The sequence below is a fragment of the Chelonia mydas genome, chromosome 2 (assembly GCF_015237465.2).
Source record: "Chelonia mydas isolate rCheMyd1 chromosome 2, rCheMyd1.pri.v2, whole genome shotgun sequence".
In the NCBI taxonomy this organism is placed as follows: domain Eukaryota; kingdom Metazoa; phylum Chordata; order Testudines; family Cheloniidae; genus Chelonia; species Chelonia mydas.
The window spans coordinates 186214068-186241092 of NC_057850.1; the positions used below are offsets into that span (position 1 = coordinate 186214068).

At 42.8% G+C, this 27025-nt stretch overlaps 2 protein-coding genes across 4 annotated transcripts in view; one reads left to right on the forward strand and one right to left on the reverse strand.

The window, feature by feature from the left end:
- The window catches only part of METTL6 (methyltransferase 6, methylcytidine), a 42258-nt gene extending 38166 nt beyond the window's left edge, over positions 1-4092 (reverse strand). For 2 of the 3 annotated variants that reach the window (XM_043540844.1, XM_037890333.2), the window contains exons 1-4: positions 3332-3469; positions 2057-2125; positions 1575-1954; positions 237-371 (exon numbers count right to left, since the gene is read on the reverse strand). In XM_043540844.1, the coding sequence (XP_043396779.1) occupies positions 237-371; positions 1575-1871 (432 nt within the window). In that variant the 5' untranslated portion in view covers positions 1872-1954; positions 2057-2125; positions 3332-3469. Of the gene's footprint in view, positions 1-236; positions 372-1574; positions 1955-2056; positions 2126-3331; positions 3470-4060 lie in introns of those variants that run through there. The other variant, XM_043540843.1, reaches the window with a different exon arrangement.
- EAF1 (ELL associated factor 1) lies at positions 3426-26994 on the forward strand. Its single transcript, XM_037890334.1, has 6 exons — positions 3426-3557; positions 6094-6188; positions 9444-9580; positions 11331-11497; positions 19534-19764; positions 24533-26994. The coding sequence occupies exons 1-6, from the start codon at positions 3455-3457 to the stop codon at positions 24577-24579; spliced, it is 780 nt and encodes a 259-aa protein (XP_037746262.1). The 5' UTR covers positions 3426-3454; the 3' UTR covers positions 24580-26994.
- Positions 26995-27025: the final 31 nt, after the last annotated feature.

Below are 27025 nucleotides of genomic sequence, written 5' to 3' on the forward strand. Positions count from 1 at the left end.
AGTACAACATTCACACTTACTATTACAGTAATATGATTTAATACTAGAAAATCAGGTCCTCAGTGATGATTCAATTTCTTGTAAATTAAGCTTCAATACTGTATATCAGTTTCTCTCCTCTTCCATACAGGACAGTTTACCATCCTTATAGAAGAAAACAAAGCTAGATAATCTGGACTCTGAAGAGCACAAATTTCTAAAGAAGCACTAAAAATACAGACAAATATCACACCAACCTTTATATATTCAACAGCTCTTGGAGAAAAATCACAGGCATAAGCAAAGATATTCAAGTCCTCTTCTAAAAGTGGAAACAAGCAATTTCCAACCCCACAGCCTGCTTCAAGAATGGTCAGTTTCTGATCTTCAAACTATATGGGAGAAAGAGGCCAAGCATAAGGCACATCACTTGTGTTTGATCCTCATAGTACAAAGATACTGCTTTTCACATTTTAAAGTTAGGATTAGAGTTTCAATTATCAGTTTAAAATCGGAAGTATCCTTCCACTGGCAATTTGACATTGTGAAATATAGACTTTAATTTATATTACATTAAGTTTCTCTTTAAAAACTACTAAAATCTCATTTGTGATCTACTCATTTCAGCAACGATCAAATTATGCTATCCTCTTTGCCTTGGCCCTTTTATTAAATAGCGTGAACAACAAATACATTTGAATGTGTTTTTAAAATGTATATTTTAATGCATTGACTATTCTAGATAGGTGACTTTATAACAGGGTGCTCAAAAGCTTTGCAACTTGTGTCTGAAAATTGGAAGAAAGAGAGGAACTCAGATATAATTTAGGACACAGAGCAAATATTCTAGAGCAGTAGTCTCCAAACTGTGGGGCACACCCCTCTAGGGGGTGCAGAGAGAAAGGCCCAGGCCAGCCCCCATGCGGATTGGAGAGGGAGCGCCATTCAGCCCCCAGCTCCTCTCCGACCCTGCCCCAGCCCCTATCCCCAGCCACAGCTCTGCTTCTGGCTCCATCTGCAGCCATGGCCCCACCCCAGACACAGCCACACCCCTGGCCCAGCTCTGTTTGATTCCCTCTCCAACCCCAGGCCAGCTTTGCCTCTAGCCCCAGATCCTCTTCCTTTCCCGTTCAGGCCCCAGCTTTGCCTTCAGCCCAAGCTCCTTTGCTGAGCCAATTGTGCAGTAATGGAGGGGGGGACATGGACAAATTCCATTACTGGTAAGTGGGAGGCACGACAGGAAAAGTTTGGGCACCACTGTTCTAGAGAGTGGGTCTGAATGCAAAATATAGGTCAATCATCCACTATTATTCAAAGACTTCATAAGAGATTTCAACTTTTGAAACTTTCAGATGGGTCCCGATGGAGCCTACTAACAGAGACAGTGAGAAGAGAACAGGATGAAAAGTCCAATCAAAAAAAGTTTCAAATATTTTATCTTAAAAGTAATGGAAGCTATCAACTACACAACACTGCACACTTGACATACAACAGTGATCTGTCACTGATATATCTTATTTGGAGAACTATTAAATCATTTGAAAATAATTAGCAATATTTTCTCCTTTACTTGTAGAACTAATGTAATGGCTCACCTCCCGGCATGCTTTTAAATCTTCAAACTCTCTAGTTGTCCAATGCCTGTCTTTAAAGAAGTTTGTGCTGTTTCTTTTGTAAAACAGATCCCAGTTCTTCTGTGCCTCTTTCTCCAGTTTCAGTTTTTTGAAGTCAGACACCAAGACTTGATCTCTTGCCAGTTTCTCAGCTTCTTCAGGGCTAAGGGTCCTTACATTGTGCCCTTTCTTTTGGAAAGCATCATCTTCACAAATTGGGGCAACTGAATTCAAGTAATTATCAAATGTGTTTCCTTGGAACATCCTGGATTCATCCATATGAATACAGACAAAGCAGATTTAAAGTGTTTTTTCTCAGGTGTATATTTCCATCTCTGATTTCAGATAAGACAATCAAGGCCCTAGAAACATAAGAAATAATGAGAAAAGGGTTATAGCTTGCACTTCTTAGGGACTTTTTGTAACTCGCTCTAAGCGCCAGGCTTAGAAAGCACCAAACCTACTTCTCTGAAACCTCCACGAAAGTCCTCCAGCAAAACCAGGCAAGATCAGACTTGACTTTCCGAAGATTTCTAAGGTTAAAAACAAAAACAGTCAATAAGACACACTTCTGGTCCTCTTATACATCATACAGAAGCCACAAAAACTGACTATCACCTTGTCCCCACACTATGGGCCTGATCCTCCAACCTGACCCACTTGAAAAGAACCCTGCACCAATTCATGTCCCCAGTGATTCCAGTGGGATTCCATGCTGGTGTAAGCACAGATTGGACTGGAGCCTTTGTGTTATTTTACAAAAAAATAAAAGTGAGCTACTGACCGCTGACATTCAAAAACATAAGACGAAGGGTGAAGACAGCATCCCCATTTTCAGGTAAAAATCAACAATGCCTCACCAAAGCAAAAATGTTATATTTTATTTATATAGTGCAGTCATGACATTACACATTCACAAATACAAAGTTTAAAGATGTATACAGAATCAAGCTAAAACAAGGTCAAAATTATTTGGTCAGTTATACAGGATGTCAGACTATATGATCCCCTCTGGTCTTAAAAATCTATGACAAAGTTAGAGTAACAAGAGTCCCAAACCCTGCAAGAACAAAAACCTCACAACTCGGCCCACCGATTCAAAAAAGTCAGAGTAAACTAATAGGCTTTACAATCTGCTCTGTCAGACAATAAACAGAAGCAGATACAGTACATTTTTTAACAAAACAAACCAAAAACACCCCCAAATTGATCATTTTCATTGGCGATATCTACCCGAGAAAAATATTAACCAACAAGGTGTTATACATGATTTTGAGTTTAGTCTGAACATGGACAATCACATGTAAAGACACGTTAGCTGGTCTTAAAGTTATTTTGTTTTTAAACCCAACTTGTCGCCATCTCTGCTAGGTACGAAGTTAAGTTTATCGTCCCGTGAGTTAACATGTTTACAAACATGATGCCTCTCCTCGGTGTGGACGTGACCGGTGTTAAAGAGAGCTCATGGGCCACACAGCTCCTCAGCGCTCAGGGGGAACTTGATCCTGCACGCACAGGGCTGCCCTGTGTCAGAGACCCCCAGCCTGCCCCCCACGCCTCCCAGACAGCCCTTCCCTCTGTCCCACCCTCCCCTCCCACACACCCCTCTGGTCCCCGTGTCAGACACCCCTGTCCTGCTCTCCAACACCTCCTCCCCCCGAGACATCCCCAGTCTGCTCCCCGTACCAGGCACCCCCCCCCCCCACAGACACCCCCCACCCCGCCCCCCTTGGGCCTACCCGCGCGGGGCGCGCCCTGCAGCCGGGCGGCTTTCCCGGTGACACGCTGCCCCGGAAGGGAGCGGGGCGGGGGATCCGCCGCTGCCGGGTGCTGCTGAGTCCGGGTCCGGCGCGGGCAGGGGCATGAACGGCTCGGCGAACCCGCTGCTGGACAAGGAGGAGCACGGGCTGCAGCTGGGGGAGAGCTTCGAGCGGCGCCCCAAGGCCTCCTTCCACACCATCCGCTGTGAGCCAGCCGCCACGGGCCCCTGCCCCCAGCCCCCGGGGCTACCCCCCGGCCTGCCCGGGATCCTGCCCCCGCCCCCGGGGCTACCCCCCGCCCTGCCCCCGGGGCTACCCCCCGCCCTGCCCCCGTCCCCCCTGCTCCCGGGGATACTCCTGCCCCTGGGACCCCCTGCCCTGCCCGGGATCCTGTCCCCCCTGCACCTCTTGGGGACCCCCTGGCCTAGCCCTTTACTCCTCTACCGAAGGACACCCCGGCCCCCGCACTTCCTGCCTCTCCCCCCAAGCCCGGGGACCCCTCCCGCGTGCTGCACCCGCCTCAGAGGGAGAGAGGAGGAGTCCAACCCTGTCCCCTTTTCCGGGGACCCTCATTACGTTCCGTGCGCTGGGATCCCCCACTCCCTTCCCCCATATCTTCCTCCTCTCACCTGCCCTTCCTGCCTCTGAGCCCTAGCCCCTAACTGTCCAATGTCCCCTACCACCCCAACTGCTGCACACGCCCCTTACCAGCTCGCCATCCACTCTGCCCATTCCTCCCCAGCTCCTCCTTCCTAGGCTCTTACCTGGTTATGTGGAGAGCAGCAACTTTCAATTGCAAATTTAGATGGGGGAAGGAAATTAAAGTGAGGCTAGTTTGAAAGTAATTGTAAAAATTATGGGCCGGTGGGGGACAGGGAAGTGAATCTCTTTCTGAGTCTCATATCAGATGACATAGTTTAAACTTTATTCTGTGAAAGATGCAGGGCTCTGGCTTCACCTGAGAAAGTCTGAATAAGGGAGATCATACACACAAAGTTTCTTAAGATTTATTGAAATGTCCATCAAAATCCTTCAGTACACTGTAAAGAGCATGACATGACCTCCCCCATTCCCTCCAGGTGGGAGTCTGGCTCCAGATGAGTGGTATTTGGCAGTTCTGGGAGATGAGTTTTCTGACAGCCCTTCAAGCTTCACTGCACGGGGTGGGAAAGCCACTTTTGCTATTTTTTCCTCTTATACTGTGGTTGCTAAAGGCCCCAGCCTTCCATGTGGGCAGGAAGGTCCACCTGAAAATAAATAGTATCTGCTGCAGGCTTGAGGCAGAATGTTTTGCATGGTGTATCTTCGTCTGCCACTGACCCTAGGAAAGAAGCCTAGTATTGAAATCCTTTGTCAGTCACCCCAGCTCCTACCATTCCTGTATGTATATGTAAGAGAGAGGTATGCCAGACTTCTAAATGAGGAGGCTCTGGTAAAATGTCAGGCTCAAAACAAACACAAAATTACTTATGATACATGCACACATAGCAATTAATGAGAAATGAGGGGGGGCTAAGAGGCCTGCTCCCTTTTGGCTGCTAAACTAGATTAGGGAAACCTTCTGCAGCTGCCTGTTACTCAACCCAGCAAGTCCACACTGATACATTTAGGGAAACAATAGCTAGTAATTGGTTTCAGAGTAGCAGCCGTGTTAGTCTGTATTCGCAAAAAGAAAAGGAGTACTTGTGGCATCTTAGAGACTAACAAATTTATTTCAGCATAAACTTTCATGAGCTATCTTAGGGGTTTAAATTGCCTCAGGCATATTCTGACTGACACAAGGGCTCCTGTGGATCTGCCCTTACAATTCCATTCCTATGTCATGCTCCCACCCTCTGTCTGGAATGGCTTGGAGAGGGGGCCCCTCTCCCATACAGGTAGGGGCAATAGCATGTAGGCCTTTTCTCTGCTCCCTTCTCCCACTTGGAGAAGTAGAGGTAGAAGCCTAGGGGCTCTGACCAGAACTTATCGCAGCAAGGGTGTATCTGCATGGGTAGCTGAGCTGGGCCCACTGTATTCTTCTGCTTCTGTCAGACAGAGAGTTCTGAGGTCATGATGGCAGGTCCCCCCACAAACCACTCAGTCTTACATTTAACAATCTGTTGAGATACTTGGAGCAGTTCACCACTTAAAGTCATAGAGTTTAAGGCCAGAAGGGATCACCAGGTCATCTAGTCTGACTCCTGTGTATCACAGGCAACCAACAACTGAAATTAGACAAAAGTAGTAGTGCCACACAGGAGACTAGACTGTTATGTGCCACAGGCAGAGAAGAGGAGGGACCGAGATGCACCAGTGCCCAAGGCCCCCGCAAAGGGCAGGGAAATGAGTATGTGAGAATATACCTGGATAATCCTGGCAAGTGACCCGCACTCACATGCTGTGTTGGCTGCTTGTTTCAGACTGTCTTCAGACTCAAATGTCACTGCATTGGTTATACCTGGGTCATATGTTGAAGCTTTTCCTTGACCAGAATGGCTAGAAACTTACTTTTTAAAAAAATTGAAAGATTAAAATATGAGGTAATCACATGATTTAAGGAGCTGGTATCCACATAATTAGATGTGTTGTGCCTATGCATTAGTCCAGCTCTTCTTTAAATAGTAGCATTAGCCCATGTTTTACATTCCTTTTAATCAGGAATAAAGCAGGAGATGAGTTAGCTCAGAAGAGAAATCATGGAGACTCTAGAAACAATTTAGATGTGAAATGTATTTACTACCACTTACTTTCCTCTTCAGATGATTTTAAGCCAGCATCTATAGACACATCTTGTGAGGGGGAGCTCCAGGTTGGTAAAGGAGATGAAGTAACAATTACACTGCCACATATTCCAGTAAGTTGACTTTGCGTTATGATGCAAATTTACCTTTTGCCTTTGTAGCAAATTCTCATCATGTGGTTTTAGTGTCAGCTAGTCAGGTACATTCTAATGTAAATGGACTTAAATCTATCCTCTTCACCTTTGATCACAAAGCTAAAACAAATGAGTCCACTGTTTGAGCAGCTTTTGCACTGTCTTTCTACTAGCATTTCAGTATATCATTCTGGGAGAGGGCTGTAAAATGGAATCTCTATAAAGTGTTGTTTCTGTAAACGTCCAATCTACTTTCCTTACCATTAATCCTTCTTAGTACTCTTCGAAGTACAAGAAGATTTTTAATCCTAACTGGGGCCCCACCTGATTTCCATCAGTTTTTAGTTCCTCATTTTATGTATAGCTATCTGATTATCCTTGACTCAGGTCAAGATCCAATTTTCAGAAGACTGAAAGTAGGCCTTTGATACAGCTCTTTCTGTTGCTGAAAGCTATACCAACAACATCCTGCACCCCATGTTTGCAGAAGCTAGCACAGGATTCCTAGTCAGTTGCAATGTGGTTAAATCTAATCCCACCACAATTTATATAGTAAAGATATATTGTGCAAGGATGATGGACAAGTGACAGTAAAGAATATGGTCAAATGATTGTATATATTTCTGTTTTGATAATAAAGAGTTGAAACAAAACAAAAACTGCACCTGTGTTCTGGAACTGGTTTTGTATATTAGCTGAAGCTAATGCTAATTACCAATCCAGCATAGGTGAATGACTAAGAACGTGGGTGAATAAGATTGTTTGTAGTGCATCCCCTTTCCAGATGCCTGTTCTGACAAGATTATTTTTAATGTACTATTTTATGAGAATGGACATCTTTCAGCTTCACCTGTCTCTACTATATTCTAGAGGGTTTTCTAGTTTACCAAACTGAACACAGTCAATATTGATTTGGAGCAACATATGCATGGTGGCAGCTTTCAATCTGGTTAAATGGACAATTCTCTGAAAAGGGATGAGATATATGATCTCAAAGCTTCCCCTTCTTGAAATGTTGATAAAACAATATAAGAGGTTTCAGATTAGCAGCCGTGTTAGTTTGTATCTGCAAAAAGAACAGGAGTACTTGTGGCACCTTAGAGACTAACAAATTTATTTGAGCGTAAGCTTTCGTGGGCTACAGCCCACTTCATCAGATGCATAGAATGGAACATATAGTAAGAAGATATATATACATACAGAGAACATGAAGGTGGAAGTTGCCATACCAACTCTAAGAGGCTAATTAATTAAGATGAGCTCATGTTCCACCTTCATGTTCTCTGTGTGTATATATATCTTCTTACTATATGTTCCATTCTATGCATCTGATGAAGTGGGATGTAGCCCACGAAAGCTTACGCTCAAATAAATTTGTTAGTCTCTAAGGTGCCACAAGTACTTCTGTTCAATATAAGAGGGTTCACTGATCTCCTGGATCCTGCTTTATTTCTCCTATTCCAACAAACAATTGCACTAGCTGCCTAACAATTGGATGGGGTTCAGGTTCCAATTTCTCATTTGAAATTTTGCTATCCCTGAGGGTACCACTGTTTGGAGGAGATTTTTTTGGGTCTCTTTCAGCATGTGGACAGTTTCAGGGATTACAGGTGTTTTGTGGATGTAGTGGTTTAATATTTGATGGTCAAATAGTTGTTGAGGAATTCTTTTTGTCTCTTGTTTTAGTTATGGGTTTCATCACAATCTGGTTAAACTTTAGCTCTTTCACTCAGTGGGTTTTTTTCTGGTCTTTGTAACAGAATAGTTTGTAAAGTAGCATTTTGGTTTCTGTTGCTTGGTATTTGGGCACTCAAAACTCTTACATACATGCTTAATTTTAAGCATGTGAGAGGGACTGTTGATGCGCTTCATTGGATCTTTAGTTTCTTCTCTTTATTTCTCAGCAAAGATTATGCTCTTCTTTAAGTTACAGGCTTTCCGCAGAATAGGGGATGGTGGGATAGAAGCTTAGCACAATTTCCATTATATTTGTGCTTTATATGTTTGTCTAACTTCTCTTTATCTGTCAAGGATGATCAGAACTTAACTTTCATCTTATTTTGTATTCTCTTCAATCCTTTTTTACTTTTCAATTTCTAAGTGTAGTAATATTGTAAATATCTGTAAAGGCCTGACTATATGATAGTATGATCTTATCCAAATTGGAATCTGTCTTACTGTAACATCTCTGAAGAATCCAGATGTAGGCAGTCTGTACTGTTCCATAACCAATGTGTGTACTATATGTGTACCCTATTTTTGATGGTGCAGAGAATTTAAAATTTTAGTTTGAGTTAAGTGTGAAGACATTATATTTTCTTTAGAAGAGGGGTGGGGGTGGAAGCTTGTGCTTTGCACACTGTCCTCAATTCAGGATGCTTCCCAAAAACATATGTAAAGATTGATTTCTGTTCTCTGAAGCAGGACTCTCTTCTTCAGTTGTAAGTAAGTACCATTCGCCTTTCTCTATAACTAGACAGCTATTGTATGTATAAAATCTGACTAGGTTTCACAGTAGAAAGTATACTTTTATACACCCCTTACACTAAGTGAATCAATTTTTTGATTCACCCAATGTTAATTAGTATCATAGAGAAACTGCCAGATTGCTCCAGAATGTAGGTCTTCATGCAATAGGTCTGCCAAGCAAACAAGCTGTATTTTTTTTTTTTTAAAGACAGTTGTTGCTAATGTATAGCGTGTGATATTTGCTTCATAACACAGAACAGAGGTGTTGCTTTTTATTTGATGGATTAAATATAAAGGCAGTTTAAATGATGTATTGGGTACACATACATTTAATCAGGTCACAGTTCCACTGAATGCGTAATTAGATTTATATTCAGTATCCAAACCCAGGATTTTCAGAGCTGGTAGAAGTATCAGGGAGGTTTCTGATATTTGTCAGGGCAAACTACTGTAATAACATTCAGTTGTTACCATGATGGAAAGTAGAACTGTAAATGATTGTAACTGAAGGGTAGATGTGTTTGTCACTGCAAAGCCACATAAAATGATTACAAGCATAATAATGAATGAGGAAGAGTCTGATGTAATGCACATAAATGTATTCATCCCTTCTTTAAATGAACAAACACTTTCAATCCAAAGTAAATGATAATTTCTTGATACTAAGTCAGAAGCATGCATATATTCATTAGACTTATTGTGTATAAATGGCTTGTATAGTGTGGGCATAAGCAAATGAATGTGTGCTTTTTTCTTTGACACCAGGGCTCAACTCCTCCAATGACTGTGTTCAAAGGAAATAAAAGATCATATCAGAAGGACTGTGTACTTATTATCAATCATGACACTGGGGAATATGTGCTGGAAAAACTTAGTAGTAGCATTCAAGTCAAGAAAACAAGGTAAAACTGGGATACATACAGTTAATAAGATGAATTCTTGCTAGAGATTCATGTTAATAGTGTCACCATTAGCTATGGCTGTGAGTTTTGTGAATTAGCAGTAATGTTTAATTACTGAGTTTCCTGGACTTTATGAGGCCAATTATCATGCCTAAATATGGAAATCTCCACTGTGCGTATGTAGCAGAGAGTAAAGAATTAGTAGATTCTCCGTCATTTGAAGGGTGATAATTGTAACTCATGATTGAACAGTGTTGATGGTATAAGAATTTAGAAGCTGGTCAAAAGATTGGATGGCTTTCAATAATTTCTTTCTGAAGAAGATGGAAGTGATAACCTGTCAAGTGGACTGGTGAAGTTGCAAGTAGTGGACCTAGAAACTTCCTGCGGAAGTCTAATTACATGTAATAATTAGAGTGGGGGAACATGGCTGCATCAAGGAGATAATATATAAAACAGAGCAAAAGTCCAAACTCTTCATGGGCAAAGATTCTGAAAAAATGAATGCTGGAGACATAAATATTATTGTGGGTAATTGCCTAAAAATGGCTGAGATCAGAACTTCTGTCTGATCTGATAGCCATACCTCAGTACACAAATTACACTCTAGAAAGTGTTCAGATAAAATATTTTTCAGAGTAGTGCTAATATGTAAGTACCTGAAGGCTCGGAATCAAGTTCTTTTAGCAGTGGGGAATGCATATTAGCTGAGTTCTATAGAGCATGCCATTATTAAACATTTTTTAGAAATGACACATTTAAAATAACCTGCATTACTGCAGCCGTAAAAACTTTGACTGAGAGCTCACTAAAACTTTATAGTGATGCAGGCTGGGACCAGGCTGGCAGCTAGATCGGAGATCTCCAAAGAACAAATCCAGGCTGTTGTACGTGAGGGTAGTGATTCAATAGTTGCCACACTTTCCTCTGAGTCAGTGCCCTACAAGTGCGTGAACATGATGTTCCAAGGCACTGTGCTATTAGAGGTCATGTCATTCAGATGAGATGTAAAACTGTTGTCATGATCACTTTGGTCTTTAAAGATCCCTTGGCACTCTTTGCAAGAGAAGTGGTTTTAATCTAAAATTCAAAGTGGAGTAATTACATTCTTCCCACATAGATTCCTTCTGTAGTTTCAAGAGCATAAATCAATATTGGTAACAATTCTCTGCTCTTACATAGTAACTTTCATCTGATGATGTACTGTATGTAATCAAAGAGGATACTTCCTGTTATAAAATGCTGGGTAGTCTTGCTGTGCATCTTCTAATAGTTAGCTGCATTTCAATGATGAATGAAGTGATCCCTCTGTATTTCACGTCTAAATGTTTGTGAAGAGCTTTGGGATCATTCAGGATGAAAGGTGCTATGTAAATGTATTTTACTATAGTTGCTGATTGTATTAAGAAGGCGTTCTTTGCAAAATGAAAAACCTTTACTGCTATTTGAATAGAGAACAAGATATCGCTACGCCTCACATGGATCTGGAGCACAGTTAGTAGGGACCTCACTCTACAGTCACTTTATGGCATGCTTCCCATGGAAGTCAGTGGTGATGCTTATTTGCCAAAGCAGTGTAGGTTGTTAGCTGTATTGTATTTAAAATCCATAATTCACCGTATAGCTCTACAGGATGCAAAGTAAATTTGTATTCAGTCTAAACGTATTAAATATATATTAATACGGATCTTACTGGAACAAAGGAACACAGCTCTATGGCACCACTGACTGTTTTTTTATTTTGTTTCAGGGCTGAGGGCAGCAGTAAGATCCAGGCACGGATAGAACAGCAGGCTGCCCGAGCCTCCCAGCCTTCCTCACAGTTCAAAGCCCCATCCAAGCCAGCAGCTGGGCCCAAAACCTCCCCTTTGAAAGACAACCCTTCACCTGAACCTCAGCTGGATGACATTAAGAGAGGTAAAGGAGGGGTTATTTTTTTTAATCTACTGTTATATAATTATTCATTTACAAAGATACATAAGAGCTTTAAAGCATTAAAAGCTGGTACATGACTGCTGGTTTATAGTCTGTGTAACTCATTTTAAGGATTGTTAGTGAATTATCTATTTTCTTCTGTCAACGTAGTCATCTAAACTGCCCCCATCTCTCTGCATGTGAGCATCCCTTCTTTGCTGATAATTTAATCTCAGACTCTTTCTCCATAAAAATAACATTAACTCAAAAGATACACATCATCACAGTTGGATGGAACAGGATTTGGCTGGCTATCTCATCCAGCAGAAAGGCTTCAGGTCTAAGATCCATCAAGTAATTGGACAGGGATCAAATTTGCACAATATGGACCACACTGCCATGTAGTTGCTATATTTATTATGCAGGTGTCTTGGGAGGGAAAGAAGGATTGAGTGCCTAAATTAAATAAATCTCCTACTTAAGCAGCAGCATCAGGCTCCTAATCTCAGTGTTTCTGTATCTGTGCCCAAAAGTTAGGCCTATTGGGGATTGATGCACAGAATCTCTGCCCAAATCGGATGTTGCACTCCATGGGTGTATTGTGGACAATGCAGTTGAATCGATGAACTTTTTTTTTAAAATATATATTTTACTGAAAAGCCAGGTACTTTCTAGGCATATGTTGTATATTAAGACCATATTGTCATAGGGGGCTGGATCTAAAGTGGCTTTAAGCCATCTTAGCACCCTCCTGATCCTAAGATGCTCCAGGGGCTGGGATGCCTCTGGGGTTACTAACACAGCTCTGGGGTCCTCTCTAAGTTCCAGCAACCACCACAGGCTACCCCGTGGGCTGCTGTGCTGCCCAGAATTTTCACAGCATACTGTGGCCCCACACTTGACATGCCTGTCCCTCTGTGACATGTGTGAGGGTCTTTGGGAGGCATCTTTAGAGCTGACTTTGCGGTGCTAGCAGCAGGGGAATCCTTTACCTACTAGTTATGGCAGAGGATTGTCGCTCTTTATGCCCCTGCAGCACTTTTACACAGCATCAACGGGTCAGAGTGCAGGCGAGGATTTCATGCATTATGAATACTTATTTGCACCTTATCACATGTCACTGTGCAATGAGAATGAATGATCATATTGTGGTATGTGCAGGAAAAAATTGTTGACGTATTTATATAGCATGCTTAATCACAACAGATGCATTTTTAATAATGTTGACATAATGTAGGTATACAGTATCTGGAAAAAGTACAAGTTTTCCAATGTTGCTGGAAAACTATAAATTTAGTGCTTAAAATGTGCTCTAAAGTGCAGTTGTACTTTGAAAAATAACTCTAAAGATGACATAATTGCATTTTTGTTGTCTCTTGTGGACTTGTAAATCAAATTTGCTGAATTTCAATGTAAAACATTATTTTTTAGCACTCTACTCCTCTTTCATTACTGTCTTCTCCCTTCTGTCATCTTCACATCATCTTCCAATCTGCCTCCTTCTGTCCCTAGGAGCCCCTTTATGCCACCCACCATGCTGTTGTCAGAATATTTAGCCAGCGATATCTTGTAAGATATATGTAAAAACTCTTGACACAGTGGTCATTAATATTATTGCATGATGTATGTATGGTTAGTGTATAAAGAATTATGTCTGTGCTGGAAATATGTTCCTGAAATATGTTCAGACTAAGCAATCTGAGTAGAGCAGATAAACAAGTTTTTGGTAGACAAAGGAATGTTATTTTGCCAGTTTGCCTGGGTCTCTGATGTAAATTGAGCAAGGTGAGGCCAGAGTACATTTACATCAATGGTAAACAAACTGATTAAGCCAATCAAAAAAACAAATTGATTGGAGGATGAGGAAGACAGCATGGCATCTACACACCAGCAGAGGACAGGAACTGTGTCTGGGTTTAATTTTCAAAGAATATATTTCAAAGGCTTACTGGACTAGAAAAAGAAGGGGAGAGAACCCCTTTTTTATCCATCTCTTAGGGAACAAAGGGGACAACAAGCTCTGATTCTGTAAACATTGGAGCTCCTGCCAGGAAGGACTGGAGATGCTGTGAGTGAGAAAGCTGTTTAGGCAAAGGCATAACTAGCTAGAATTAAATTTTAGGTACTAGAAAGTATGTTTTATTTTGTTTGTAACCATTTTCTATTATCTCTGCTTAGTATCACTTAAGTGCCTGTTCTTTGTTCATAAACTTATTCCTAGTTTTACTGTAAACCATCTTAGTGCTGTTCTATTGAAGTATAGAGTGAATCCTCAGCTAACCTAACAAGCTGGTGTGCGTACTGTCTCTTTCGAGATAGCAAACTTAATAATTTCCGAGAGTATCCAGTCAGAGAGACTGGACACTACAGAGAGACGTCTCTGGAGAACTCAGGAACAGGGATTCACTGATTTGTTACCTGCAAGACAAGGTTAAGACTGGCAGAATCTCAATTAATTTGCTGGCGAAGCAGACAAACTGGTGTGTCAGGGAGCTCACACGGAGTCTAATCTTCAGCAAAGCTCTCTCTTGCTAAGGCAGAGGGTAACAGTGGCTTATGGTTCTGTGCTGCCCCGAGAAGAGCACCACACTCCTATGTTGGAGGGCCCTCCCGGTCTCAGTGTGCCAGGTCATCCCAACTTCTCATTCATATCCTCCACATATGACTCGTGTCTTCCACAAGGCTTATAAACAAGGAAATGGGTGGAACCCCCTTCCTCTAGATCTCTCAGTGCATCTTTTCTGTCCATCAGATTCTCAGCTCTTTGAGGCATGGACTGTCAGTATTTGCACCATGTACATTTTTAGTGCTCAGTGAGTAGTTATAATTATCAGCTTCCTTGATCCAAAGTATCACTTGAGGCATGTGGAAAATTTACCGAATCAAGCTAGGGCAAAAGATATTCACATCTGTGGGATTTCCATTTTCCATTGTACTTAGTTTCCCCAAGTTGCTTAAGTTTAGACATTGAGAGATCCTCTAAACCTGAAAGTTGTTATGGGATTCTAGAAACTCGCAGTTCGGGAATAAATTGAGAACCCAGACATGGGAGTGCTCCTTGTCCGTTTTTCAGGATATGTCTACACTACAAAATTAGGTCGATTTTATAGAAGTCGATTTTTCAGAAGTGGTTTTATATAGTCAATTGTGTGTGTCCCCACTAAGCGCATTAAGTCAGCAGAGTGCATCCACAGTACCGTGGCTAGTGTTGACATTCAGAGCGGTGCACTGTGGGTAGCTATCCCACAGTTCCCGCAGTCTCCGCTGCCCATTGGAATTCTGGGTTGAGCTCCCAGTGCCTGATGGGGCAAAAACATTGTCACGGGTGGTTTTGTGTACATGTCGTCAGTCACCCGTCCCTTTCTCCCTCCCTCCGTGAAAGCAATGGCAGACAATCATTTCGCACCCTTTTTCCTGGATTGCCCGCACAGATGCCATAGCACTGCAAGCATGGAGCCCGTTCAGATCACTGCTGCAGTTGTGAGCATTGTAAACACCTCGCACGTTATCCTGCGGTTTGTGCAGAACCTGCAAAACCAGGCGAGGAGGAGACGGCAGTGCGATGACGAGAGTGATGAGGACATGGACACAGACTTCTCTCAAAGCACGGGCCCTGGCAATTTGGACATCATGGTGGCATTGGGGCAGGTTCATGCTGGGGAATGCTAATTCTGGGCTCGGGAAACAAGCACAGACTGGTAGGACCGCATAGTGTTGCGGGTATGGGATGATTCCCAGTGACTGCGAAACTTTCGCATGCGTAAGGCCATTTCATGGAACTTTGTGACTTGCTTTCCCCTGCCCTGAAGCGTAGGAATACCAAGATGAGAGCAGCCCTCACAGTTCAGAAGCGAGTGGCGATAGCCCTCCAGAAGCTTGCAACCCCAGACAGCTACCAGTCAGTCGGGAATCAATTTGGAGTGGGCAAATCTACTGTGGGGGCTGCTGTGATCCAAGTATCCAACGCAATCACTGAGCTGCTGCTATCAAGGGTAGTGACTCTGGGAAATGTGCAGGTCATAGTGGATGGCTTTGCTGCAATGGGATTCCCTAACTGTCGTGGGCTGATAGACGGAACGCATATCCCTATCTTGGGACCGGACCACCTTGGCAGCCAGTATGTAAACCGCAATGGGTACTGTTCAATGGTGCTGCAAGCACTGATGGATCACAAGGGATGTTTCACCAACGTCAAGGTGGGATGGCCAGGAAAGGTGCATAACGCTCGCATCTTCAGGAACTCTGGTCTGTTTGAACAGCTGCAGGAAGGGACTTACTTCCCAGACCAGCAAATTACCATTGGGGATGTTGAAATGCCTATAGTTATCCTTGGGGACCCAACCTACCACTTAATGCCATGGCTCATGAAGCTGTACACAGGCACCCTGGACAATAGTAAGGAGCAGTTCAACTATAGCCTGAGCAAGTGCAGAATGGTGGTAGAATGTGCATTTGGATGTTTAAAGGCTCGCTGACGCAGTTTACTGACTCAGTTAGACCTCAGCGAAACCAATATTCCAATTGTAATTGCTGCTTGCTGTGTGCTCAATAATATTTGTGAGAGTAAGGGGGAGACTTTTATGGCAGGGTGGGAGGTTGAGGCAAATCGCCTGGCGGATGATTTTGCACAACCAGACACCAGGGCGATTAAAAGAGCACAGCTGGGCGCACTGCACATCAGAGAAGCTTTGAAAACCAGTTTCGTGACTGGCCAGGCTACGGTATGACAGTTCTGTTTGTTTCTCCTTGATGAAAACCCGCCCGCTTGGTTGACTCTACTTCTCTGTAAGCTAACCACCCTCCCCCCTTCGATCACAGCTTGCAGAGGCAATAAAGTCACTATTGTTTCAAAATCATGCATTCTTTATTAATTCGTTACACAAATAGGGGGATAACTTGCAAGGTAGCCCGGGAGGAATGGGCACCTCTGAATGTCCCCTTAAACAAATTTCCCGTATTTCAACCAGGTAACCATGAATGATATCTCTCTCCTGAGGCTAACACAGAGAGATAAAGACCGAATGTTGCTTGAATGCCACCAAAGCCCAGGCCCATTCGCTGCCATGCTCTGTGTTGCAATGATTCCAGACTACTTGCTATTGGCTTGGCGTGGTAAAAGTGTCCTACCATGGAGGATGGAATAAGGCAGCCCTCCCCAGAAACCTTCTGCAAAGGCTTTTAGAGTACCTCCAGGAGAGCTTCATGGAGATGTCCCTGGAGGATTTCCGCTCCATCCCCAGACACATCAACAGACTTTTCCAGTAGCTGTACTGGCCGTGAATGCATCCAAAGTCTTCAGGGCAAATTAATCATTAAACACGCTTGCTTTTAAACTCTGTATTATATTTACAAAGGTACATTCGCCAGAGATGCCTTCTCCGGCTTCATGGTCCGGGAGCCCGCCTTGGGAGGGTCTTGGCTCCAGGGTGATGAACAGTTCCTGGCTGCCGGAGAAAAGGGATTCTCTGCTTGCCACTGTGCGCTATCCTCCTCCTCCTCATCCTCATCTTCCTCATCCACAAAATCCAAATGCCTGTTGCGTGAGACTCCCCCTTTGCAGGTGTCCACGGACAATGGTGGGTAGTGGTAGGGTCCCCCCATAGAATTGCATGCAGCTAATCATAGAAGTGGCATGTATGGGGCTCTGACCCGGAGCAACCGTTTGCCTCTTTTGTTTTTTGGAAGGCTTGCCTGAGCGCCTTAATTTTCACGCGGCACTGCTGTGTGTCCCTGTTGTAGCCTCCGTCCATCATGCCCTTGGAGATTTTGGCAAATACATTGGCATTTCGTCTTTTGGAACGGACTTCTGCCTGCATGGATTCTTCTCCTTATACAGCGATCAGATTCAGTATCTCCCGTTCGGTCCATGCTGGAGCTCTTTTGCGATTCTGGGACTGCATGGTTACCTGTGCTGATCAGCTCGCCACGCTGGCCAAACAGGATGTGAAATTCAAAAGTTCCTGGGGCTTTTCCTGTCTACCTGAGTAGTGCATCTGAGTTGAAAGTGCCATCCAGAGTAGTCACAATGGAGCACTCTGGGATACCTCCCGGAGGCCAAGACTGTCGAATTGCGTCCACACTACCCCAAATTCGACCCAGGGAGGTCGATTTTAGTGCTAATCTGCTCGCCAGGGAGGAGTACAGAAATCGATTTTAAGAGCCCTTTAAGTTGACAAAAATGGCTTTGTCGTGTGGACAGGAGCAGGGTTAAATCGACCTAACACTGCTAAATTCAACCTAAACTCGTAGTGTAGACCAGGGCTCAGACTCCAGCATGAAATAACATTCTAAAAGCTGCAAGACTAAGTGGGGAGGAGAATAAGAGAGAAAAAAACATCATTTCTGAAAGATACATTATTCCCTGCCATTGACCCAGTCATGTAAATCCAACAGAAACAGATAATTTTTTTTTTTAAATCTAAAAGATTGAACAGAAATGGCTGACTTGCAAACAGATGAACTGTAGGTAACATACCCAATATGTTTTGCTTCAGCAGCCAAATTGCAAAAACAACCTTACTTCCTCAAGAAATACAATTTGATTTAGACAGTCTATTGGTCCATTGTATAGGTATAATATTGTTTTCCTTAATTCCAGTTGAATGTAGCTGACTTAGAAATTGAAAGGTAGCAAATTTAAAATTGATAAAAGGAAACTTTAAGCCAGTGCATAATTACCCAATGGATTTCATTGCCAAAATACAGTGGAGGCTGAGAGCTTAGCAGGGTTCTTTAGTCTTATTTCCTGACCCTGGAGGGCTGTTGTATCATCGGGCATCTGGAACCCTCTCCTTTCCAATCAGATACAGTATTTAGCCGTAATCCTGAAACGTTCGAGATCATGAACTTTAACGTCATGGCATTTTTATGTATAGAAAAGTTCTGTTCCAGGTCATTTTGGAAATACTTTACACAAAAAGGATGGTCTTGTGATTCAAACACTAGAGTAGGACTCAGGAAATTTGGGTTCAAACTCTGTTTCTGCTACAGTATTCCTATGTAACCTTGGGCAAGTCACTTAAATTTTTCTGTCCCTTAGGTCCCCATCTGTAAAATGGTGATAGTACCTGCTTTTTCCCACTTTTTCTATTAGACTGTAAGTTCTTTAAGACAGGAACTCATTTCTTAGGTTGTGTATGTACAATGTCCAGCACAATGAGGCTTGAACTCTGAAGATTTTGGGTGCTTTCATAATATAAATAATGCTAGCTTTGTTATTTCTCTCCCTCTGATCCTATACCTTTGGACTTATGGTAACTAGATGCTTAATGTTATTGGTGGAGGGATACAAGTTGTAGTCCCCATGAAATGTTCAAAAAATCCTTCAAAATAGGTTTTTAGTAACATGGAATATTCAAAATACACAACAATGGCGTGATTTGGGATGACTTATCTAAATCACTGGTAAGTAATGTGACTATTCCAAACTCTTGCTGGTATAACTTTCATATTGCCATTGGCACCACGAAGAAGTCTGCATGGCAAATCTAAAGAACTTCATAACTTTATTGTTGTAGTCCCCTTCTCTTCTAATTGTAACTATCACTTGTTGCATCTGATACCATTTTCAAATGAGCCTAAATCCCACAGGTTTTTCAATGGAACTTAGGCTCCTAAGTCATTGGGTGCTTTTGAAATTTTTACCCATTGTGTCAAGTGTTACACCCTCCCCCCAAAACATTTGCATTCTATGCCTGTTTTGTCTGTAAGTGCCTGGCACAATGAGCACTCAGTAAATGAATAATACAGTAAGGAATGGTTTTAAAAATAGAAAACATGTAAGAGGTAGTGAAATAAATGAAGTTTAGAGAACCAGTGATTATAACCTCTTCTCTAGACTCAGCTGCAGCACTTAGGCACAGTTGTGTGTATCTTTTGTTTTCCCTTCCCCTCTCTCTCCTTTTGATTTGAATTATTTAGACTTGTTCATTGTGCTTGGTAAATTATACTTGACAAAACTGTTGCATTTTAACATTCCCTTCCTGAAATTCACAGAGGCCTGTAAATGTTTTGACCCAACAAATGTCATCTTATTCCAGAGCTAAGAGCAGAGGTTGAAATTATTGAACAGATGAGTAGCAGCAGTGGTAGCAGCTCATCGGACTCTGAGAGCTCTTCTGGGAGTGATGATGAAAGCTCTAGCAGTGACGGGGAAGAGGCTGCACGCATTTCCCCCTCTCAGCCATCACACCAGCAGTACAACAACAGAAATACTGTTGCTAATGGTACCAGCAGGCCACAAGGAAGCAATCAGCTAATGAACACTCTCAGTAAGTAAAGTTTTGTGTGTTGTTGCTGTGGGAACCTGTGTGATGCCACCAAAAGGCATAGATTTTCTAAGCAGATTTAGATACCACTGTAGAATATAGTTTACCAAATAGTTATCCCAAGCAGTAGCACGCATGCAGGTTGAAATATGTGAAAGGGAGACCTTATAACAAAAACTTCTCATTTATTTGAAGATATAGAGGCTACTTAGGCATCAAAGGCTTGAGCCAAAACCCAAAAGACTCCCAACAGCTTCAGTGGGTTTTGAAGCTGGTCCTCAGTGTGACTGGGCAGCAAAGCCCCATCAGGGAGGAGTAGGATACACTTGGGGGAAGGGAAGAATTGTTTTTTAAATTAAAAAAAAAAAAAATCTGAGCTTTTGAAAATGTGGGATTGGGTGTATATATAGTAAACCCCTTAGGGAAGTTGCTGTGTTTGTGAGAGAGTTACTTAGAAGTTGATATAGACGTATGAAGGACGTGGAGCTAACCTGTAATAACAGATGAATACTGCATGTGACCTGGTTATTGGAATAATTACTGCATGGCTATTTTGGGTTATTGGGATGCTGACTATCCTTACTAGGTTGGTTTAGTTTAAGAACAGGGCTGTTAAACAAGCAGGAAGGTGTCACAGGACCTAGTGAGCACCCTCTTGTGACCACTCACTGGGACTGCAACCTTCTGTGTCCCTGGATGGTTTAAGCTTCTAGAGCCGCAGCAGGCTACAGCACTGTTTCCTCCCTGGGCCTTTCTGGCACATTTCCTGGGCAGTGACTCTGTCTTCTGCCCCTTCTCCAAAATGGAGCTCCTATGCCCATCTGTTCTAGGCCCCCAGGCCCAGCACTGACCCCCGAGATAACCCGGTTGTTCCAACGTACCCCTCTCCCAGAACTCCAAGAGGTGTGAAGCTTCTGGTTACAGTTTAACTTTCTCAGGGGCATGCGGCAGTTGCGAAGCCTGTAACACCCACACCTTGCACAGAGCATTGTGCTCTTTTACTTAATCATACACCACACAGGAGAATACAGATCATACAAAACAACAAACATCTTACACCAGTGTCCCTCGCTAGCTCACTGTTCCCTTGTGAGTCCTTGGGGACCATCGGTGTGGAGGGAGGCAGGCAGGCAGGATGTCCCCTGCCACACGCAGGCTGTTACCTGCTGGCTGGTCTCTATATCCTGACACCAAGTCTAAGGGTAGGAGAATCATGGGATTCTACCCTGAGAGAGGTGAAGGTACGAGGCCAGCATCTAAGGAGGGTGCATTCAGAGAGGTCAGAGAAAAGGTCAGAGGTGCAGCTAAATTATGCATCACACCCTCTCAAATGTTTTCCCCTCCTGTGTTACTGTACCAGCCATGCTCATAGCTGTCCCACCCATTTTTCACTGCCAGTTTAAACGCATAAAGAATGTGAGGATGTGGAGGAACTGTAGAGAGACCCGCTCCTGTCTACCATAGGAGATGGGCAAGGGTGAGGAGATTATGGCTAGTCACATTGCTATATCCCCTCTGTGGTTCCTCCATATGCTCCATGACAAATTGGACCTAAAATGTGTGATGTGTGCTAAGTGTCCATGGTTTCTGCAGCAAATTCAGGTAAATTCAAACATGGAGGGTTTCGGTGAATTAAATATGAAAATGAACCATGCCATCAGTATAGGGTTGCTTGTATTATTTAATTTTATATTGAATTCAGTTTTTTATGCTATGCCTATATTTCTATTGAGCTACAGGTTATTGTACTGAAAAAAAAAAACTATCAAGATCCAGCTGGGGCACCCAGAAAGGTGTGAGGTGGGGTTGATGGGTTTTGGTAACTAAAAGGTAGTTGAAACTGGTTATTGGGGAGGTGCTTCATTTTCTCCTTCTGTCCCTATTTGGACAGGAGCAGTGGGGACATTAAATTTTGGGGTGGTGAAGAGGCCAGAGGGTTGTTTGACTTCCTAGCTCCTCCCAGCCTATTCTATAAAGAATAGTGGACAGTTACATTTGTTTAAGGGATTTATCCTTGTGGTGGGGAAATCTTAATAGATTTCCAGTAAGGTGGGCCTTGGTTTTCACATGGCATTCTTAATTCTGCCTGAGGTGTTTGTGAGTACAGTAACTCCTCACTTAAAATCGTCCCGGTTAACATTGTTACGTTGCTGATCAATTAGGGAACATGCTTGTTTAAAGTTGTGCAATGCTCCCTTATAACGTTGTTTGGCAGCCGCCTGCTTTGTCCACTGCTTGCAGGAAGAGCAGCCCGTTGCAGCTAACTGGTGGGGGCTTGGAACCAGGGTGGACCGGCAGCCCCCCATCAGCTCCCCGCTCCCCTAAGTTCCCTGTGCAGCCGCCGCCCATCAGGCTATCCATTGCCGGCAGTTCAGCTGTCCCTCCCCCCACTGCCATGTGCTGCTCCTGCCCTCTGCCTTGGAGCTGATCCCGGGAGCCTCCTGCTTGCTGTGTAGGGGAGGGGGGAAGAGAGGGGCTAATATCGGGGTGTCTCCCTCCCCCGTACTCCTGCTCCCTGCGTGTCCCTTCTCCATATAGAGCAGGGTGGGGACAGGACAACAGGGCTCAGGACAGAGAGAGCTTGCTGGCCGCAGCTGCCATCTCAACTTCCTGATCTTTTTAAAGGCAATGTACTTAGAATGGTGTCAGTGTACTTAAAGGGGCAATGTGCATCTCTCTCTCTCTCCCATGCTGTCTCCCCTCGCTCCATTTGTGCTGCCTTGTAGAGTGAGGCTACATTAACAATGTGTTAACCCTTGAGGGCTCAGCTGAATGCTAGTTCATCATTTAGCAGTAAGGCATTCCCTGGGAAATATCCCACCCTCTGACTTCAACACCTCAACCAAGCTTCACAATCATCATTGCTGTGTACAGTATTAAATTGTTTGTTTAAAACTTATGCTGTGTGTGTATGTGTATATATATATATATAATATAGTTTTTTGTCTGGTGAAAAAAATTTCCCTGGAACCTAACCCCCCGCATTTACATTAATTCTTATGGGGAAATTGGATTCGCTTAACATTGTTTCGCTTAAAGTCGCATTTTTCAGGAACATAACTACAATGTTAAGCGAGGAGTTACTGTACATCTCTTGGTGCTCTGCAAATAGGGAATTGGGTGCCTTTGTGAGGTTTACATGTTCACATATATGGGCTCTCAAATATTGTCAGTGCAGTGTAGAATGTCCATTGAAAATCTGGTTTATCTAATCCTCCTTGATTAGTCCAGTATGTAAAGAGAAATGTGAGTTTTGCTAATTAGTATTTAGACCTTCACTCAAGGCCAGATCCAAAGCCCACTAAAGTCAGTAGAGTCTATTCACTGACTTAGTGGGCTTTGGATAGGCCTTTATTTAGGAGGTCAGATTTGCCATGCTTGGAATGTGCTTGAATTTCAAAGATTTGATCCAACATGTGTCCATGGATAAACTATTGATATTTCTGTAACGTGAAGACCACCTCTACAGGGGAAGGCCTGCCATCGCATGGAAACCCCCCAAAAATGTTAAAAAGGAAAAGAAACAGCCACTGTCTTTTTTTTTTTTTTTTTTTTAAGTAGCTCCCTTGCAATGGACCTGCATTTGAGGGCAGGAATGTGGAAGAAGATGGGGCACGTGTTATAGGCCAGCTTAAAAGAAAGTATGTACATTGCCCAAGAATGAAGAGGACCGTTCTCATTCTCATGTTCACCAGAATGCTGCAAGAGAGGCAGCAGACATTGCTATATAGCAGTGGTCTCCAAACTTTTTCCATCATGCCCCCCTTGCCTGTAATGGAACCTGTCTGCGCCCCCCGGGAACCATGGCTGGGAGGGGGGCCGGAGCTGTAGTTGGGAGCCACAGCCAGGGGGCCAGGAGCCGCGGCCTGGAGCTGTGGTCAAGGCCGGGGGTTGCAGTCAGGATTGGAGCTGCAGCAAGGGTCTGGTGGCAGGGCCAGAGCTGTGACTGGGGGCAGAGCTGGGAGGTGCTCCTTCCCTACCCTCCATGGGGGCTGGTCCAGTAACTGCTGTGCCTCCCTCTCCCCCCCCCCCCCGAACGTTCCTCTGCACCCCCCTAGGAGGGTGCACCCCACAGTTTGGGGACCTTTGCTATATACTATGGGGACAGGATAGGGCTCTGGGCCTCCCTGCTTCTGACCTGTCTTTGAGCCTCAGAGCCCCTTGGTTTCCCCTTCCTCACTGACTTCTGAAGCAGAGCTATCAGATAAGTTCAGCCCAATACTCCTGAGCTGCTGGCACTTGAATATTCTTCCTGATTTATCCACAGGCTAGAAGGGACCACTGTGATCATGTAGCCTGACCTCCTGTATGACACAGGCCATAGAACTTCCCCATGGAACAGCCTCATCTTCACTACTATCTTTAAAAAATGGTTATTTTAATAGCGTAGATGGAGCCAGGGACTTCCCTAGTGTCCTGTCCAAAAGTCATATATGGCAGTTTGGCTGGGTGGAGGGTGTGGAATTAATTCCACAGCTGCTGAGAAGGGGAATGCTTCTTTGTGAACAAGGAGTAGTAGCCTTTGTGGTTGTGGAGCCAAGGAGACTCAACTTTGCCTGGCTTGGGCCTTAAATAAACTCCTGCAGATTTTAATGTTCTTGAATATGGAGAATGATTATATTTGACAAACTGCTGAGATGCTGTTCATGTTCATTTCTGGGTAATTCTTATTTAAATCTCCAGTTTAAATACAATAATTCTTAAATTTGAATATCATCAAAGTATGAATTAACGTCTGGCCTGGTGTTCTTGTTTTTTTTTTCCCCAATAGGAAATGACTTGCAGTTGAGTGAGTCTGGAAGTGACAGTGATGACTAGGGCTGAGGTTTCTCTTTTTCTGCTGCATATATATGAAGAACTAATTTACTTTTCAGTGAGCCCAGTGCTGATGAGGAAATTGGCACAGGAATATCTCCATGCGTGGAATTTTAATAGAAGCAATGTGTAACCCTATGGAATATCAATTGTTATCCTAAACAGAAGCTGAGGAGGATTTTACTTTGTGTATTAAGCGTATATTTTATGTATATTCTTAGCCTTTTAAAGTTTTAAATAGATATGTACAGTGGATAAGCCAGTCTGTGTTCCTGACTGTTGTTGATCTGTAAAGCATAATGCATATTCTCTAGATGTTTCTTGCTCATCGGAAATGTTCAGTGCCATAGTACATTAAGGAAAAATGTGTGTTTAGGACAGACGTGAGCCAACCGTTCATTAAAAAACCCGTGTGGGAGCTGGAGTGTAAACTAAATTTCATCACTAAACTGTCTTCTTCAGTTTGGGGCTTTTCTAATGCCTTTTTATTGCTATTTATGGCTAACCGTGATGTGGGAGTGTTTTAAACAGTTGTAAAAGAAGTTATAAAATTGCCTCTTCAATCACTACCCTGTTGCACAAATGCCTCACAGAATAATTTTAAATAAAACTTCAGTTGCTGCCTCCATTATTAAAGGAAACAATACTAGAAATTGTTCAAATTACCTTCAGAAACAAACCACAGTCATGCATGTATACACACTACGTATGTGTAATAATGGGCACTGGAGACAGGTATTCTCTCAGAGTAATGTTCTTAGATGTTTTAAGTAACAAAAGTACCTACCTATGTAAATAAAAACCAGGACAACTTTCTCTAATACATCACACAGTCCCATTTAGTTCTGGTATTCAGTCTCTAACGAAAATGGTTTAAATATAGAATATCCACTCCAAAATACTCCATTTGGAACTGGAGAAAAGATATTTGCAACTGCAGGGCTACAGCCCATTGCTACAAGGTGATTACATCAAATAATCAGTAACAGTTATCAGATGCAGCTGGAAGCAGCCCACCTTCTCCAAGGTTCCCTACATGGAGTTTTCCCCGGGTTGTTCCTTGGCGTGGATCTCATGAGGGACAACTGGCCCTGTCATTCTTCAGAGCAAGAAACATTTACCCCTCTACGTTTTTTGTTTGTTTCATTTTGTGCGTACATGGGACTTAAGTGGTGCATGAGGTTCGTGCTGCCCACTCTGCACAGGGTTCAATTTCAGCTGTTACCCACATGGCGTAAGGCAAATGGCAGTATACTTCTAATGTAATTCAGGAAATACAAAGCTAAATGTTTACTTTCCTGGCTTTTGTCTATCACTGATAGTCTACCATCATTTGTGTGTTTGTTTCCCTATTTGTTAGTGGGTTTTTTTTTTCTTTTTTTAAAAAAATGCATTGGAGAGTGCTAGGGGGATTTTGAAGGAAGGTGATAAAACCCAGATTATTTTCCTGCATTCGATATATATTTAAAGAGGCATCTTTCTTGTACATATGTTTTTAAAAATATTTGGTTCTAAAAGAATATGTATACATATTTTAACACATAATTAAGAAATACAGTTGGTTTATAACCAAAATGATTTGATTTTTCTCTGTGAGCAAAGGGAATACAGGTGCTCTCTTCTAGCAAGCTGTAAAAGCTTTGGTCTTAACAATTGGCATAGCATCTATTCAACTGAATGTGTGTTTGCAACCTAATTAGTAGTAATGTTGCTTCCAAAATATCATCCTGAATTTCCCTTGACTTACATGTTAGATAAGCAGTGAAGTATCTAATTACTTCAACAATGCATTATAAGTTATTCAGTGGCTGCATTGTGCCCTCTAAAATTATTAGGAAGTGTTTTGATTATTCAGCGAGTATATGCAGTTTAAAAGGGGATAAGACAACATAAAAAGGAATATACCAGCCATTGCCTATGATCATGTCTGGGATTCTGGGTACGCTAACAATACTGAGTCAGCACTCATCAAGCCGGAGGACCTAAAACATACATACCTGAAAGGTCAGCATGGGCCACACTTGTATCCCACTCCCTCAAAAGGTTTTAAGGCTTCTTGTGTACCCATGCTGTATTCCTTGATGTTCCAGCAAAACAAATTGGAACATCCCATGTTCTCAGAAACCAGACTTAACCAATTGGTTCAAGAGGAAAGGCTGATAGGAAAACATTCTCACTTGTGTCTTTTTCTCTAGGGTCAGAGAAATGGGTACTCGGGAATAATACAAAATTGAATTACATATAACTATTTGGAGAGTACTGTGCCTCAAGTTTATTTTGCATAGTTTGATTTATTATAGGCTAAACGTGTGCGTGTTTACAGTTATGTAAAAAAATAATTCGCAGTGTAAAGCTATATCATTTTTTCTTTTTCAAATTCAGTTTATTTAAATAAAAAATGAAGTTTAGCAAACCAAATGTGTGTCTGTGTGTGTATTCTTTTAAACTG

Coding starts and splice junctions, on each gene's coding strand:
- EAF1 (XM_037890334.1), top strand. CDS start 3,455: ATGAACGGCTCGGCGAACCCGCTGCTGGACAAGGAGGAGCACGGGCTG. Junction 11,498..19,533: donor GCTGGATGACATTAAGAGAG/GTAAAGGAGGGG, acceptor ATCTTATTCCAG/AGCTAAGAGCAGAGGTTGAA. Junction 19,765..24,532: donor TCAGCTAATGAACACTCTCA/GTAAGTAAAGTT, acceptor TTTCCCCAATAG/GAAATGACTTGCAGTTGAGT.